At 43.4% G+C, this 17,986-nt stretch overlaps 1 protein-coding gene and 1 long non-coding RNA gene across 8 annotated transcripts in view; both read right to left on the bottom strand.

Annotated features, from left to right (window-relative positions):
• Positions 1-1,360: 1,360 nt before the first annotated feature.
• On the bottom strand, positions 1,361-17,301 carry sidt2 (SID1 transmembrane family, member 2). 7 transcript variants are annotated; one of them, XM_061045610.1, is made up of 28 exons: positions 17,066-17,301; positions 16,521-16,803; positions 15,688-15,809; positions 13,734-13,898; positions 13,554-13,599; positions 12,973-13,074; positions 12,493-12,576; positions 12,220-12,385; positions 11,552-11,645; positions 10,983-11,038; positions 10,706-10,732; positions 8,646-8,684; positions 8,488-8,565; positions 7,320-7,382; positions 6,836-6,951; positions 6,346-6,419; positions 6,175-6,241; positions 5,839-5,912; positions 5,588-5,732; positions 4,683-4,800; positions 4,356-4,492; positions 4,160-4,268; positions 3,906-3,982; positions 3,195-3,241; positions 2,927-3,032; positions 2,708-2,818; positions 2,474-2,587; positions 1,361-2,173 (listed from the first exon to the last, which is right to left on the bottom strand). In XM_061045610.1, exons 2-28 carry the CDS (start codon positions 16,770-16,772, stop codon positions 2,111-2,113), a joined length of 2,652 nt encoding a protein of 883 aa, XP_060901593.1. In that variant the 5' UTR covers positions 16,773-16,803; positions 17,066-17,301; the 3' UTR covers positions 1,361-2,110. The 7 variants fall into 7 exon arrangements, with proteins under 7 accessions (XP_060901593.1, XP_060901592.1, XP_060901594.1 ...); XM_061045609.1 differs by having other exon boundaries at positions 16,521-17,301; XM_061045611.1 differs by having other exon boundaries at positions 5,609-5,732; positions 16,521-17,300.
• LOC132979843 (uncharacterized) overlaps positions 1,361-17,986 on the bottom strand; it is a 700,158-nt gene continuing 683,532 nt past the window's right edge. The window contains exon 2 of the long non-coding RNA XR_009674101.1: positions 1,361-1,649. This is a non-coding gene — a long non-coding RNA (uncharacterized LOC132979843). The remainder of the gene's footprint in view (positions 1,650-17,986) is intronic.

The raw sequence follows: 17,986 nt of genomic DNA, 5'->3' as shown, positions 1-17,986 counted from the left end.
TCAGTAAGTAGAGTCAGTCGTCTCTTAACTGGAAGGTCGGGGGTTCGATCCCCAGCTCCTGCAGCCACATGCCTGATGTGTCCTTGGGCAAGACACTTAACCACGAGTTGCTCTATGAATGAATGTTATTAGTTACTTCTGATGGTCTCTTTACATAGCAGCCTCTACCATGAGTGTGTTAATGTGTCGGTGTGACCTGCAGTGGGAGTCGTCAGAAGACTAGAAAAGTGCCAACAAGCTCAAGCTTACAATTTTTGGGAGTTTAAAACAATACTTTTCAATATCGACTGCCTTAGACTTCTACTTTCTATTTGTGTCCTTTAAAAACTTTACAGGTGCATCAGAAAAAAACTGAATATCGTGGAGATGATTATCATTTTCCGTAATTCAATTAAAATAAAAGTATACATACTGTTTCACTACTATCATATTGTGTTGTTAAAATCAAAGGACAAATGGTTAAATTGTGTTTAAAATAATGTATTTACTGGTTCATATTTAAATGTGTTTATTTTGTGTTTGTGCACTGACAGTTTAATTAGGACCACTTCTATTTGAGACAGGTGTGAAGACGTGCTGATTGGCTTAAATTAGCTGGGAGAAGTGTTCCTGTGTGTGTGTGTGTGTGTGTGTGTGTGTGTGTGTGTGTGTGTGTGTGTGTGTGTGTGTGTGTGTGTGTGTGTGTGTGTGTGTGTGTGTGTGTGTGTGTGTGTGTGTGTGTGTGTGTGTGTGTGTGTGTGTGTGTGTGTGTGTGTGTGTGTGTGTGTGTGTGTGTGTGTGTGTGTGTGTGTGTGTGTGTGTGTGTGTGTGTGTGTGTGTGTGTGTGTGTGTGTGTGTGTGTGTGTGTGTGTGTGTGTGTGTGTGTGTGTGTGTGTGTGTGAGTGAGAGTGAGTGTGTGAGAGAGCAGGAGTGGAGGTGAGACCCTTCACGGGATCATTTCAGTGTAGGGACGACTAAAGAGATGCCATCTGTAAGTTTTGTAGTTCTTCGTTTATGCCCCCTCAGCACTATGTTCCCTTAACCCTATGCTCCCTCCTCCCTACAATCCCTCAGCGATATGTTCCCTCAACACTATGTTACCTAATCCTTGTTACCCTTGGCTCTATGTTCCTTCAGCACTATGCTCCCTAGGCCCTACTGAAGGGACATAGGGCTAAACGGAAAAAGGGCTTAGGGAACATAGGGCTGTTTATTGATGCAGTCTGTGTGTCACACGTGTGCTGTTAGAGGCTTAAGTAGAAAACGAAAAGCTTAAAATTCTAGTATCATGACACCCTAGTTTTTAGCCCTCGTCTCCCAAAGGTGTTTTTATTCAAGGCATCGCTCTGGTTAAATCTGGTTCAAAGAAAAGAGTCACAAAAAGGTTTTGAAAATGAGTCCTTTATTCAGTAACCGCTCATTGCAATATTGACATTTAATTCACCTTTTTCTATACAGTACAGTGCAAATAAACCTTTGATGATCAGACCTTAGGACAGTCAAGAAGGAGGTACAATCATCACCATTATTATCCTCCAATGAGAGGGACGGCTAGCTGGATGATCTGACCAATCAGAGCACAGTATGTGACTAACTTGATTAGGACATAAAAAGGCCACAGACATAGTTCATGTTCTCACATTTATACATTTGTAAACACACACACATACCTGTACAAACACAGAGCATAGAAACAGCATACAAACGGTCATTTCAAAAGCTGTGTTGACTTGAAGGGTCAAATGTAATGCGGACAGTATAAAATAAGTTAATTTCGATATATTATTTTTATTTTAATTCAGTCTTCATTGTTAATTACGTCGTCAGCAGTAAGTAAACATTGATTACAACAGTTAAACTGATGATGGCAGCAAGAGGATGAAACACTTCAGCGTCACGTTTAAGTCGACCCAGCTCTTTGTTGGCACACTTGTGTCCATTCAAAGGTTGGGGGCGGGGCTACTTCCCCCCCAGCGGCCCGCCCCCTGACTGACTGATGAGGGGCAGAGTGGTTCCCACTGTACAGCCTGGAGAATAACAGGCTACTGGCTGTGCTTCTTTCAAGTACACAATGAGACGCAAACGGAGCGAGAGACAAGGGCGATAAGGCGGAGAGGAAGATCGGACACGTCTAGAAGACGAAGATCTTATCTCTCTGGACGGTGTCGAGGTCGTCGTCCATGGTTAGGAGGACCTTGGGGGGGAAATGGAGAGGGGACAACCTTTATTTTTAGTACTTATATCTTGTTGCCCTAAATCAGTGGTTCTCAAACTTGTTCCGTCATGCCCCGCCTCCTCAGAGGAGGAACCCTTTTCACATCATCCTGAGCCTACCCACACAAAATGGTAACTTAAATAAAAATGCATTAAAACACCAATAATATCATGAACAATCACAAGAAGGAGACTGTTTTTTCAATTTGTATGAGTGTGAAGTATGTGAGCTGCATGTCTTGAGTTAACTGATGAACAAAAAGATGAAACTATCTCATACCAGGAAGGATCCAAACATGGCGATGGAGGAGAGGAAGTGCCAAATGTCGTGGTCGTCAAAGAAGGACAGCAGGATGCATTCCCTGTTATGCTCACGAGACTCGGCTGGAGTTTTCTGCGTCAGGAGAGGAAAACACAAACGGTAAGCGTGCATCACATCATCCAGATGTTCGTTTAACGTGCTCTCAGAGGCTGAACAGTTCATGCTTCTAAGATGTGTGTGTGAGCTGCTGACCTGCCAGGTGCTGAGTCCCTGGAAGAAGAAATACAGTGCAAAGCCCCAGACCACCGCTGTGAACAGAATACACACCAACGCCAGACACTGGATCCTCTCACCACTCCGCAACTACACACACACACACACACACACACAGAGTAAACAGCTTCAGATATAGATACCATTATGCAAGTTAATACATCTAGATGTGACTTAAAAACGGGGACAAAGACAAACCTTCATAATGATGTAAAAGGCAAAGTAGAGCAGCAGGTTGCAGATGGCGATGGCCAACAGGTAGGAGGCGAAGTCGTTGGGTCTCTCTATGAGGCCGTACGCCGCCCTACACAGAGAGAGAGAGAGAGAGAGAGCGAGAGCGAGAGAGAGAGAGAGAGCGAGAGAGAAAAGATTTAAGCATTTCATCTTTGAGCCTTCAACAGTTCAAATAAATATTATTTGTTCTCTTCTTACTGCAGAGTGATGGAGGGAAATAAAGTTTACTCACAGAGACCAGTTGACTATGTTCCCCATGACGAGAAGAACCATCCGGTCCTGTCAGACAGAGAGAAGGGCACAGATGTTTGGAAACATGTTGAAGCAGTTTACTGTTAAGTCCAGAAAAAGCTGCACTGGCATATGTCTGTTTTTTGGGGGTTCTCCCAGAGAGAAGACAAAGTCCACAACGTGCCGTCTCTGTGCAGCTGGGTCGCTCTTTTAGTTCTGTTTGTTCTCACTTTGTGGAGTTTGCACTTCTACCAGCTAAAGTACGCTAGTCGAGCTCTCAGCGCACGGTGAAGTTCTGAAGTACAGACCCACAGCCTGCGAGCTGCACCGCCTACCTCCTCTGGTCCCTCTTTGACCTTTAATCGAGGAGTCTTTTTAATCTAAAGCTTTATTTACTGAACAGTTTACCACTGTTTTCTTTGAACGCATGATTATGACGTCATGAGGGAGAAAAGATGTTACAAAGTGGCGCTGTGGGGCGCTGGTAACCTAGTGGTTAATGCGTGCACCCAATGTACGGGGGTCATAGCCCAGGCTTGATTCCGACATGTGGCTCTCTCTCTCCCGATTTCTGACTCTATCCACTGTCCTATCTCTAAAATATAAAAGCAGAATTTATTTTTTTAAAATGACACCAATCATATCTCCACGATTCAGTCCACAACAGCACTTCAATATGTTGAGAATTCTCTGTTGTTTTTTTTTTACTCACAATGTACAACGGTCCGCTGCACTGTCTGATGGAGTCTGTGTAGATGATGTTCACGATCCTGCGCAGGACCCCAGAGTCTGACACAAACATACGGGTGAGAGTTAGCAGCAGTCAAACACAGTCAGGGTGACACTTTCAAATCATCTCCTTTCCTCCTCTGCAACAAACTACTGTTTCAAACTGGAGAAAGTATAACAGTAAAGCATACGACTACAGCCGCTGAAGATGAGAGAGGCCGCTTGCTGTGATCTTACCCATCCTCCATCGGCCCATGTAGTACAGCTGAGTGCTCAGCAGCATTGTGGCCAGAATGTGGATCACAGAGAACACGATCCAGAACACCATGTTTCCTTTCCCAAACACCTGCAAACACAGCAGCATTAAGAGATGTCTTTGTACTTTGGCATGCTCTATCAGGAAATATATATATGTAACTGTGTGTGCACCTACCACTCCCAGCACAGAAAAGAAGATGACGGCAGCCAGGCAGGCGTAGGCTGTGTAAGCACTCGCGTTGATGTCGGGGTGTCTCTTCTGATACAGCTTTAACATGCAAAGTCCAGCAATCATGTACATGAAGGAGGTGTCTGCAAAACAAAAAGAGAAGGTTCAAATACCTCAAACAATCGCAAAAGGAGGAGGGAGAGGGACATCAGACTGTTGCAGATGGTTTAGAATAAATAACTGCAGAGTTGTCGCCTTCACTGCGAGTCAGCAGCTCTGACCTGTGGATATGAGACACAACCTGAAACAGAGACTCTGCTGGCTCAGGCTTACCGAACTGGAAGTTAGTGTAGTTGGGGCAGACGTGGTAGCAAGCACTGAGCAGACCCTCCATCATCAGAGCAGTTCCCATGGCATAAAACAGACCAAAGTGCTTTGGGATTCCACATTCCTGGGAAGCAGAAACGAGGAACATTTAACTTCTGACTGACGACTGAAGTGCAACTACTTTGACCACATCGTTCAAATGACTCTGGATGTGTTAGCACACAAAGCGGGACCTTAAAGCCCAACACTGTCAACACTGATGTAAGGTTAAGGATGAATATGTAACTCTGCCTCCCCCCCGCCCCCTCCTCTCTAGAGTTGAAGCTCACTCAGGTTTCCATGTGGTGGATACTGAAGCTTCAGTGTTTAGTCAGCTCTATATCAGTCTGTAAACCTTTCTGTGTTCTAACCTCTCTCCATTTTTCAAAAATCATCTCCAATATTGATCCTAGTTTGAGCACGTTTCTGCTCGTGGATCTTATTAGAAACATGCAGAGGCTTTTTAGGTCGGGTACAATCACTTCTATCTGAACCAGTTCTCTTGCCCGCTTCCATCGCTGCAACACCTGTTGACCTGATAACTGCTCTCATATCTGGCAAACCAAGGGGCGTCCAAAACGGCCGTGTGGGGGTGCCTTAAAACTGCCTACCTTCTCTGGTCCAAACAAATCCAGAGCATTCAGGACCAGAATCTAAAGTTAGAAGGAGGACATACTGGCTGCTGCATTGTTGTCAGAGAAGCCAACACTTCAACATAACATGTTTCCTTAATGTCTGATCATATAGGAAGGTCACTCTATCATTTCACTCAGTAGATATCTTACTGATTGGACCTTTAAATTCATAGAGAGATGATACCTTCTCTGCAGTCTGACACACACACTGTGAGATAATTTATAGGTTGTAAATACCTGGGTGGGTGTGAGCCTTACCAGCGCGTTGAGATCGTTGCGGACCATGGCTCGATTGTGGATGATATCTCTTTTGAGGACAATGAGCAGGAAGAGGAGACCCAGCATCACGTACCCCATGTTACTGAGGATGTTGTTGAAAGCACTGTGTATGACAACAGCTGAGATTCAGTAACCTGTAGGTCATGCTGTGGCTGTGGACACTACTGTACTTTGGAGAATATAAAATAAGACACACGCTAAGCACACACCTTAGCGCTCCCAGGGGGTGAGCACACAAGAAGTTATAGAAGCAGATGTCCTGGTTTCCTGTAACATTGACCACCTGAAGACGAAGAAGAGGAAGAAGCAAGTCATTACAGCACTTGTCATAAAAAAACCTAACTGTTCTATCAACATCTTTTATAGAGGTGCAACAGTCCTCAATATAACAAAATAATCTAATCTAATCATGACCAGCGAAGATGCACCGCCCTAGTTTTTATCTTGGGATGTGTGCAGATAGGCGGGAGCTGGTGAGAGCATGACTCACTCTTCAACACAGTGACACCCCTAATATCTGATAAACCACTGGGCATGTCTCATACCGTCTGATAGGTGATGACCAGCTGGACGACAGGCAGCGCATAAAACACGGCGATAGTGGCAATGTTCCTGGAAAGAGGAGAATCATTAGACCTTCAGTTACAGTTTCAGTGAGGGAATGATGCTGGGTTTTCTTTTCTTTTTTTTTTAAATTAACTAAGCGGTTTTCACACCAGAAGTAGATTTGGTATTTCTTGCTGAGGATCCTCTTGTCTTTGCGAGCCAGGTCGGACACATAGAGAAATTTCTGTAAAGAGGAGAGGACAATGAATTATTCGTCATCAAGTAAAATACGTTTTCAATGCTTTACAAAAAGTAAATGCTCATGTGTACAGAGACAGTAGACCTTTTCAGACTGCTTATATGCAAAGTGCCGTAACTAAGCTCATCCTTCATAACGTCTTTGCACATTTATATCCATTCTGCAACAGCGTAGTCTGTGAATTCAGATTGCTTTTCAGCATTCCCACGACACACAGGGCTGCACTTCCCCACTGAAACTGTCTCGTCTCTGTTACTACCTCTGAGTGCAGTACAGAGGGGGATCACTTTGTCACCCATTATGCATCCGGAACATTTAGAGATTGTAAACGAAACGACACAGGGGCGTAAATATAGCGGCTTGAAACGGCAGTCTGAACAGGGCAAGAGAAAAGGGCACACCTTGGTGCGGACAATGTTTTTGTCTGAGTCGATGTCGTCCAGTGTGTCGTAGTCGTCCTCCTCCACAGAGCTCAAAGACTCTCGTCTGCTTCGCCCAACACTGTCCAGCGAGCGCTCTGAAGAAAGGAGAAGAGAGAGAGGGACATGGGTCAGAATAAACAAAGTACGATTTGTATCCACTGGAAGGGAAAATGTAATTGTTGTCCTCAGTTTAATCAGCTGAAGAATTATTGGGGATGCAAATATTTTCACTTCTTTTAGACGTTCATGCAATCGTCAAATAAGTTGACAATATATCACAGAGTGATTGTAGGTCATTTGACTCTCAATGTTGTTTTGTTGCAATTTTATTTTCACAAGATTTAGAATCTGGACACATTCTGGCATCAACATTTTAATCTCCCTGATTTCGATTTAAACACAGTGCTGATTGGTTTGGTGCCCATTCTGAACTGATTTAGCCAATTAGGCGGCAGTGTGTCACCGATGCTGACGGCTATGTGCTGAGGGTGATTGAGGATTGGGCGACGTTTCAAAAGCTCCTGTCCTGATGAACAAAGACACACAAGGAATCAATGAGGGAACCTGCAAACCCGGCTACAAAGACATCCAGAATTTTAAACTTCAACATGATTCTAGTGGGGGGGGGGGGGAAACAAGAAAATGTCCTAAACAATTGTGTTTTCTCACCAACTTGCAGACAGTGCTGGTTCAAAAATACTTACTTGCATCAGAAGAGCAGTTCAGTAAGACGACCTACGTTTGCATGTTTGAAATATTTATAGCAACAGCTGAAAATGAGCATGAGTTTGTGTTTGGTGTTTAGGCTCCGACCTCGTCACTCCTCCTAGTTTTATTTTAAATGCAGAAATTTGAGGAGGGATGGGACGATATCTTAAACCCCGGGTTGGAGCCTGCAGATGGATGCTGGGGGTTTAAGTGTAGCACGGGTACAAGACGGCAAGGCAATGACAGAGCAGAGGGAGAGACGGGAAATCTATTGGGAGGATGTGTGTGATCTGAGGTTGTGAGAATGTCGTCTGTCAGTGTTAAATCTGTGCAGCTGGAGTTATCAACCTGAACCAGCTGGCAGGCATCGCCTCATATTTGTAAAAATGTTAATGTATTAAAAGGCTAAATAAAGTTGTATTTTTTATTGACACTTATTGAAACACTGATTGTGTCCTTGTCTGGAGGGAACCTGTTGTTCTGTCTGTCTTGTTATTTTCTCATCATTTTTTTAGCTGTTTTCGTTTTTTCTGGGCGTCAATCGTTGTAGCGAGAAGCTCACAGCTAAAAGTCCACAGGTTAGGACCTCCTCCTCCGCTCGATGGCTTACTGCAGCAGACACTTAGGGCGGTGTATGTCAGGATGAAATATGAAAGATCTGTGACGGGTTTGTGTTTGCTTGTTGTAGCTGTCTAAGAGCTGCAGGTGTGACAGAGGGCAGAGCAGAGAGACACACACACAGCAGGCAGCGTTCAGACTGCTCGATCTGTCTGTGTCTGTTTTTTAATGTCTCTGTTTTTTTTTTTTTAAATCCTTTAGTGTGAAGCGTTCTTCTACTACTGAAGAAGTATCCATATACTGATAAAACTGCAAAGTACTATCGTGGGCCAGGTCATAAAAAGCATGTCTGTGTTTGTCCATACCTATGTATCCATAGTTGTTGTCGGTGGATGTGGCGCTGTCAGTGATGGCCTCTGAGCTGAGTGTGCTGCCATTGTCAGCTGGAGAAGAAGAGGGACCACAAAGTTAAATCACTGAAACACTCAAAGAGGAATAAAATCCAAAGCTGTACAAAACTCACCAAAGGAGCCGTATTCATATTGCACACCTGGAATCTTCCCTGTAAAGACAGTTACACAAACATTTAGTGCTCCCGTTTGAGTCTTTCTTAACAACATGTTTACACATAAACGAGCAGCACGGGAGCTGAGCTGGTAGGACGCACACAGAGACAAGTGAGGGAGGCAACAACACATGCACGGATCAGGAGAGGAAACGGGTGTGTGACGGTGGTTTAAGGAAATATGGAGTCACATGGGTGATGTGTTGATTGACAGCTTAACAATCTGTCACTCATTTGACTGTTTACGTCTCATGTTATCATTTTGTACTTGTTTATAGTTACACATACTCCTCATCACAATTCCATATTTATACTCTTAACTCTTTTACAAATTTTTCCATTTCAGGTGCATCCTTATGACGACCCAAAAAAAGCAGATTTGAAGTAATTTTTCAGCAATCGATAAAAACATGTTACTGGTGAGGTCACGTGTGGGTCAAAGCTGCGCGTGCAGTGCATGCAGGGTGAGCGGTCACTTTCAGTTAGTAAGTTAATGAGAAGGAAACATGAAGACACAAACGCCATTAACACGTTTTTTTTTCTGCAGCTGCTGAAGAAAGGCTCACAGACAGTGGAACCACTAAGAGGAATAAACTAAATGAGACCAGAAATATGACGACAGCTAGCGGACCAGCAGGCTGGGTTTTCAGCTCTGACTGCCAACAAAACAAAGCTCGGCAGCAGACTGGATGTTAGAAACACTCTGCGCCTGTCACTCACAAACATAACGCCACGACCACCTTGTCTCCAGCAAACAGGCTCAGGGCTAACAATGATGGTGAGTGAAGTCCTGATTTTCCAGTGTTTTCTAGTGTTGTTCAGGCTGCTTTATGCTTTTACTGTCCTTCATACATCTTAAAATGACATTAGCAGAGGTCTGCCTTAAGCTGTGTCCTAATCCCCCACGACCCACAACCCACCAGTCCATCAGAAATATGACCACTGCTGTCTGGTCCGTGTGGGAACCCCTGATGTAGTATACTTAGTAAGCCGAGTGCTATTTCACTTCTTCCTGAATACGCAAAAGCTAGGGTCGGACTTTTTGTGAATATTTCAGAAGTCGATAACATGAGAAGCATTCAGACACACACACAGTGATGACTCATAAATTCAAGCTAGCTGGTAAATCCCCACGCTTTATGATAAATCCACATACGAGAAATCTTTGTTGCACGCAAGGAGTGTGATATAAGAAATGTAAAGGTCACATATTGTGCAAAACACACTTCACCATGTGTTTCTAACACAAGTGTCCCTAGTCTGTCTAAAAACCCCCCAATGATGAGAAAAGTCCATCCTCTCCGTCTTTTCCCTGCTCCACTTTTCAGAAAATGTGTGCTCAAACAGGCCGTTTAGAGATTTTCCCTTCATGACATCACAAAGGGCAGTAACCCCTCCCCCAGGTGGGTGACACTCCCACAGCTAGGTGTTTGTTCTGCCCTCTGAGTCTGCCTTCTCACCGTAAACAATAGGACATGGAGCGAGAAAGCCTGAGACACCCGAGCCCTTCCAGAGAGGGGGCGTGGTCAGACACAGCTCATTTACATATTTAAAGGTACAGACACAGAAACAGCCTGTTCTGAGCAGGGCTGAAATAGAGGGGTTTATAGACATGATCAAATACAGGATCAGAGTGGATTTAGAACATGAAACTTCACACATGTTTTGGTGACCTCTGAGACTTATTTACACTGATTGAAGAGGAGGAGAATATGTGACCTTTAAACAGGTGGATGTCCCTCTATTGTCTTTTACAGTTACGAGCACATCAGTCATGTGTATCTGTATCTCTAATAATGCCATTCAAGCTTAACTAACAGTCCTGGAGTACAGTCATGTGTATGTTACTCCACAGTTCAGACACACCTTTGTCAGTCACATCCCATCACATCATCAGCTGTTAATATGGGAGTTATGGGAGTTGTGGTATGTGAGCTAATGCATGCAATCCACAGATGATCAACACAGTTACAAAAAGTGCAGCCAGTGCATAAAAAGGAGTAACAGTGTCTTTATACCATCTCCGTTCTTCCCAAGCAGAGAGGCTGAACCACACATTAGCATGAGGGAGAGAGAGAGTGAGAGACACAAACACACAAACACACAAGTTAGAAATAACACATGAAAAGCTTGAGAGTTAAAGGTCTATTGTACAACAAGCTAGGGGTGTTTTATTTAAGTTAAACAGATATTTTAGCGGCTGCTCTACAGTACAGGTTTGAGAAATGGCATATGTCACACCCCTGGTCATAAGCCGCTAATGGGTTGGTCCATTATATCTAGTTGCTGGGTTACCTGTCTCAGCAGGAGACGTGTCAGCAGGAATCTGAAACAGGTCCCTCTTCTTTATTCTGCGGACACAAAGAGGAACACTTGAATATTCAAATACTTTGTATTCCATAAAATGTCTCCCTTAGGCCCCGTGTCCACCTACACCTGTAGTGTTTGTTCTGGGCAGAAAAGCGCTGGCTGTGCTATCGGGAGTGCTTGCAAGAAGCGTTTGTGCACAGTCTGTTGACAACTGCTGCTGTATGACCGACACGGCTCCGTTACTTTTTACTGTTTGTTTTTTTTATTTCAGCATTATTTCCCGATCAGACATGGAAAAAAATGGATGTGGGTACCATACACGATCCATAGGTGCCAAAACTTCAGGAAATATCATACATTTGGAAAAGAGCGCTGGTGACGTCAACAGCGCCTTTCTGAAAAGTTGAACGATTCTCCACTTGAGTGCTCGGCGCGGTGGACACGGGGCCTTATGATGCAGTTGTAGAAATCTACATTCTTAAAGTTAATGTAAAAAAAAAGAAGAAAAGCTAATGATGAGAGCAGTCAAACGTCACCTTCCCACCAAATCTTACCGCTTGTTCTCCACACAGGCCATGAGCAAGGTGAGCAGGTAGAAGGAGAGGAAGATGCCCAGACAGAACAGCATGCCCATCACGTAGACCTCAACTGTGGAGAGCGTGGACAGAGAAATATTTAGAGTTAGCGTCTTCACATGGTTTAACTGAACGACCCCGACAGCCGAGCATAACAAAAGGGCCTGGGATCAAAATCTAAAAGCTTGCAAGTGGTTGAGACTAATACGTTTAATTAGGTAGAAGAGCAGACCTTCTAGCTCCTAAAACCTGAGCTAACGTTAGCAGGACAGGAGCGAGGCTCAACGAGAAGAAGAGCTTGAAGATGTACGGATATTTAACATGATGACACATGCTAAAGTGCATTATGCTAACATTAAATTGATTTGGCACAACAAATAAACATCGGCTACTAACATCAGTTCATGCAACTATTGCACATGTGCCAATGTCTGTCAGCAGCGCCGGTATTGCCCGATACAACGCGGTCAAGAACTGTGTAGTAACAGTGTGTAGTAACAGTGTGTTGTTATATTGAACATACATCTTAAGTCCTGTTGGTGGTCAGTGTTGTTAGGGAGAGGGAGGCGTTGACGTTTGCTGCAGACTGAAATGTTCTAACGCATAATTTATCGGATTTCATTCATATTTGTGAAAATGTGCCTTACAGTTGATAGCAGGTGAGACCATGACATCAATGGCCTTGCTCCTGTTTCCAGCATCGATCAGCTCATCGGGGCGAAGAGGGTAGAAGCGCAGCGGACCACCGCACGCCTCATCCTCCGTTTTTACGACGATCACTACATAGAAGCTGTTGCTGGGAAAATCTTTCCTCTAGTTGTCAGAAAGAGAGAGAGAAAGGGATATGAATGTGTGTGTGAGGTACTGTGACAGGCGACTGCAGTGTGGTCTGAAACTCATGTGACTGTCTTAAACACTACCTGCACAGTGATAGCGCCTTTTTTGGTCATGGTCTGGTACATCCCGATGAAGGCCACGTTGTTGTCAAGGTCATAGACGGGGCACTTGAATGAAAGAAAAGAAGGGAGAAAAAAAATCACATAAGAGGTTTTAAAAGATGACGGGCAATAGGAAAGACACATGAACAGGATCACGGCGGTGATGACAAAAAAAGATTAGAAAATCTCAAATAAATCTTCTGTAAACATCAGAAATTGATTTGCTGCATGCCGACCTCATGACAGAACAGAGGCAGCTTGAGGACAACAGCAGTCTAGTTTAAAGGGTGGGTGGGTGGGGGGGGGGGGGTTAGTGTAATCTTTGAAATCTCTTTCAAAGACAGTTTAGGGTTTAGGTCCTTTAGAGTTCTCTTCAATGAATCTAGTGCCTTTTGACTGTATGACTTGCCTGTTTTAATATTGCTGCCTTTGTGAGTTATATAAAGAAGGTTGTTATTGTACCTGAATGTCCTGGACGGACATAACGGAGCAGGGAAAGGTCATGTCTGAGTTGACCTTGACGATCACAGTGTCCACCCCGTCTGGGAAGACATACTTGAAGTACTGAGAAAAGTGTGTGTCAGGAAGAAGAGAAAAAAGAGGTAAGGAGACACGAAGGGAGTAATTAGACAAGTTTGGATTTAAAAAAAACATAGAGTCAAACGAGAGCAACTCTTCCTCTCTTCATGTTCTATGTAGGAGAATGTGACAATGTCCAAAAGAAAAGACACAACTTGAAGTAAAACGATGTGTAAAATGAAGTACTGACTGCCTTTGAGGATAAAAGGCTTCAACTAAGAGCTGCTACAGGAGGACAGATGAAAAAGCAGAACCTGTCAGAGAGCCCTTACATAAACTAAGGAAATCCCTTTGTTTTGTTCTTACCATCCTCTTTTTACCTTATACATTCCCTCACTCTTGTTTCTCTTCCCCCCCCCCCCCTCGCCCTGTCTGCTCCAAACATCTGTGTCTGAACTTCCCTGTCGTACAGATGCACCTCGTGTCATCGATTAAAACAAAAAGCTACGGGTCACACTGTTTACCTGAGGTTGGGACGGTGACGCAGTAAAGCTGAATTTCTTGTCCGTCCTGTAATCAAGGCGAAGATGATACGTCAGACACAACAGCAAGCTGGTTTCCACCAAACCCAGTTGTTGTCAAATGAATTAAGCCGTGGAATTCATGCCATGTCTGTTTGAAACGTGATATCTCAAATAACTCACTGCAGGGTGAAGCTTTCCACACGGCTGACCCTGAGCTGGTAGTTGGTGCCCTGGCTAGATAGAGTAGACACATCCACAAAGAAGTACTGGGTCTCTGAGAGCGCCCGGGTCGGAGGCTGACACAGCGTCCGGCCCACATGATTGTAGGGGTACTTCCGCTGGTAGCTGGACACAGAGGAGTGAGAGAGAGACAGAGAGAGAGAGAGAGGTTAACAAACGGGCACAGGAAGCAATAAGAGTGCTCAAGTTCCACTTCAGATGTTTGAGTGTTGTCATTAAACACAGCTCTGATGGAAGAGCCGCAGTAAATGATGAAATGGACGAGTCCATGAAGGAGCTTTTCCCATTCGGGGTCGTCTTTAATGATGATGAGGGGAAGTATTTTTTAATGAGATTTTGGACTTGTATAGAAGAATACTGAATCTTAAAGGAGTGCTGTTTTCAAAATCACATGACCTCTCTAGATCCTGCCTCGTTAATAACCTCTGGACAGGATCAATACAAAAGCAGCCCTATGAAGTGCTGCTACACCGAGCAAAGCGAGGGGCGTGGATTGTTTTCAAGCAAAGAGCATGATGCAGTATCTTCATAAACCAGAAGTAACTATACTCTGATGACATATGTAGCTCGTTTACAGTAAGCATGGCCTTCAGATCAGCACTTGTGTATCTCAGAGGAGGAACTGAAAGTCCAAGGATCAGCAGTAATCAGCTGAGACATGCCTGGCCACGTGAGGGGACTGAACAAGCAAGGCTGTGGCGTGGAAATTTAGGTGTTGCACAATTACAGACTATAACCTCCGGAGTGTGGGAGACAAAAATACAATCACAGATGACCGGTTGTGTAATGGCTAATACACACACACACACAGCTGAACCTTTAAAATGTTTGGAAACCCCACTCGATGGGTCAGGTTATCAGAGCTGCTCTTGCTTTGCTGGGGTTTAATCCAGAACACATTAAAGGATATAGATTTTGTAGTCATCAGCCGACCTAAAGGCTTGCTAAATCCATGAACAATGAAAAATTGTATAGATATAAGAAATGCCTAAATCCATCAAAATGCTAAATTCAATTCAAATTTCAAAAAACTTTATTTGTCCCCGGGGGGCAATTCAAATACAATATCCCCATCTCCAAATAAGGATTATTCCTTCAAATGATAAACAATCAATCAAAACCTGGATCACAGACCTACAAGAGATAAAGCAAGCACAGTGAATCAGGCGTGTCACAATTCCAGATTTTTAAACTTAGATATGATACTAGTGAGCATCAGATATGATCGATACCCGTTTAGATACCAACACTACAAAAGTAGAAGTCCGGGGGGCCCAGTTTTGGGTCATTTCTTGTTTTTCAATTACAAAAAAAGCCCACACACACTGCACCTCGAAACGTCTGAGTAACGTAAGCAGTGCTCTCTCTCTCTCTCTCTCTCTCTCTCTCTCTCTCTCTCTCTCTCTCTCTCTCTCTCTCTCTCTCTCTCTCTCTCTCTCTCTCTCTCTCTCTCTCTCTCTCTCTCTCTCTCTCTCTCTCTCTCTCACACAGCAGCTTTTGGGTTAAAAATAAGTTCTTTTAAAGCTTTGGTACTTTTTGAGGGATTGTATTGTTTTTAAAACCTGTAAAGTAGAATTTTTCACGGTAATGTCTTGCAACCTTACAGCTCATCATTTCCAGGTGATTTGAACTCTGTTTAACTTCGCACACAGAAGGTGAATCTGTGTCCGGCGGGAGGTAAAACTCTTGCAGAGCTGATAACTTATAGTTACGTTCACTTTTATTGACAGACCCATAACAATAAGATGTGCAGCTGGTCTTTACTGGTAACATTGGAAATATTGTTGGTCTGTAAAGGTTCAGAAGAGTTTCATGGGAAACAATCCACACCAGTCTCTCCACAGTTTCCAGTGGAGTCCAGTTTACAACTGGTGAGTGAAGTGGGGATACTCACAGGCCTCTCAGTATGAGAGGGACTTGAAATGACAGCACAGCTTGCTTCTGTCGTACGACAAACAGGATCGGACTCTCCAAACCCTGTGACAACACGTCTACGGTCACACGCACTCCCTCCGTCTGAAACCCAAAGAAAAGGGGGAAACAGGTTATATTTCACACATTCAGAATATTCAGACGCTCATTCAGTGTATTCATGGTGCTGCTTTCCATTCGACTTCAGAAGTTGGAAATTCTGAGTTGCCGGTCTGATACCTCATCGGGAACGCCCCTGTTAAGTCGGAATTCCCACTGGGAAACTCAGAGCAGGCTGCGCCATGCATCAACAGTAAGATTAAACATTAACTATTGTGTCTGTTAGCAGCTTAGTCCTCTTTTTCTGTATCATCATGACAGTTATATTTATATTTGTTGACATGTTGTCATTTTATTTTCTGGTACTAACAAAACAAAAGGGCTCCTGAGGCGTCTGTGTTGCTTGTCCCAGTTGTTATCTAGGGAGTGACGTCATTATCAGCTCTAAGATCAGAGGTAAATGGACGAATTTCATTCCACATGTTCAAGGTTTCATGTTCTTATTTATTTATTGATTGATTGATTCCCTTAATGGCATCTCATTCTTTTCAACAAGGAAATAAGTTAAGTACATAAATAGATTCAATAATTAACATCCAATTTTAAAGCCTTATCTTAAGTATCTTGTGAAAATCATGTTTCGTGTTTGCTTCAACTCCACTTTCAAACGGTTTCACAACAAGAGCTTGGTTGTTGTTGTTGTTGTTGTTGTTTAGTGAGTAAATCAAAGCCATGGTTGTGATGTGGTCAACTCACCTTGTTCCTGGAGATAGTGTGATTGAAAGCATAGATGGTCTGGTTCTCACTTGTAACCGTGTCGTTATAGGTGACATCAAACTCTGCGTCCTTCTGGACCACGTTTTTGGTCTCGCCCACCGCCCCAGCCCCGCAGACAAACTGGGTCACACAGAACCAGAGGAGGGCTGCCAATCCGGGTCGGATCCAACAAGGAGCAGCAGCTCCAGAGACGTTTTTATGTCGAGATTTCCAGCAACTTCGAAACACCATTTTGTCTGACAACGTACTCCACAATTGCCAACTAAAATAAATGACGTTATTGTAGCCTGTAGGGCAACACTAACACAAACTCCACCCCATCCAGAGACCGCTACAAGGATACTTCAACTGAGAGACACAACAACAACAGCTGCTAGCTAACAAGCTAAAAGAGACAGCTGGATGGTTACATAACTTAAGACACGATCCTCCAAATACTGATGTGCCAACAAAGCTAAAATCTATCAGTCATACCGATGACACAGGTTCCAAGACAACAAACTGACAGTGATACTTGTCTTCACCTGAAACGCTGTTAGCTAGCCGTGCTAACGTTAGCATTGTTTGCTACTACGATAGGTCAGTCATCTTCATTTTCTGACATAATTTCCAGCGTCGTGACAAAAAATAAAGCAGCACGAAATTAAACCCGAAACCGGTTTTTGAGGTGCCGTGGCCTTTGAGCTAATAAATCCCGTGTGTAGAGTGAACAGATTCAGTGTTTACAGCATGAAGCATCATGAGCGCCCCCTCACGCTCTGACAGTAAACAATCCATGTGTGGCGTCATGACGTCATCACGCTGCCATTTACGACTCGTTTATTTTTATTATTCATTAATCAAGAACAAATATAAAAACAACACGGCACTCAACATCTTTTAAAATACATATATAAAAGTAAAGGTGCTTATTAAAAGTACAAGATAAACAAGATATAATTTAATTTATTTTTATTTTATTTTATTTTACCAGGGAAATATTCTCATTGAGATCTCTTTTGCAAGAGAGTCATGGCCAAGACAGCAGCATAAAAGTTTCAGACGGAGAGCAAAAGACAGACGATAAACAAATATGACATCAATCAACAAATCAGTAGCGTTCAGAAGAGAACCATGTGCATACAGTCGTCAAATGATACTTCATCCTGCTTTTAAAATCTTCCAAGCCGACTAAATGCTCTAGTTAAATAAGGTGACTATTCAGCTCAGACCAAGATGATGGAGCAAACACACTGAAAGCAATTTCACCAAAGACAAAGCGAGTTCGTGAAATGACAGATTCAAGGCTACAGCTGCTGACAGCTTTAGGAACGTAAATAAGAAGGCAGTTCATGTATATAATAATAGCCTATATATGCGCACATAAATGTATAATTTGGATTTTTTTCTTTATGGTAGTTTGAAATATTACATGTTCAAGGAGTGAACTAGCCCAAAATCTCAAA

This window comes from Labrus mixtus, chromosome 9, assembly GCF_963584025.1.
Source record: "Labrus mixtus chromosome 9, fLabMix1.1, whole genome shotgun sequence".
NCBI classification, from domain to species: Eukaryota; Metazoa; Chordata; class Actinopteri; order Labriformes; family Labridae; genus Labrus; species Labrus mixtus.
Note: the sequence above shows the minus strand (reverse complement) of the source record. Positions and strands in the feature narration are given on the sequence as shown.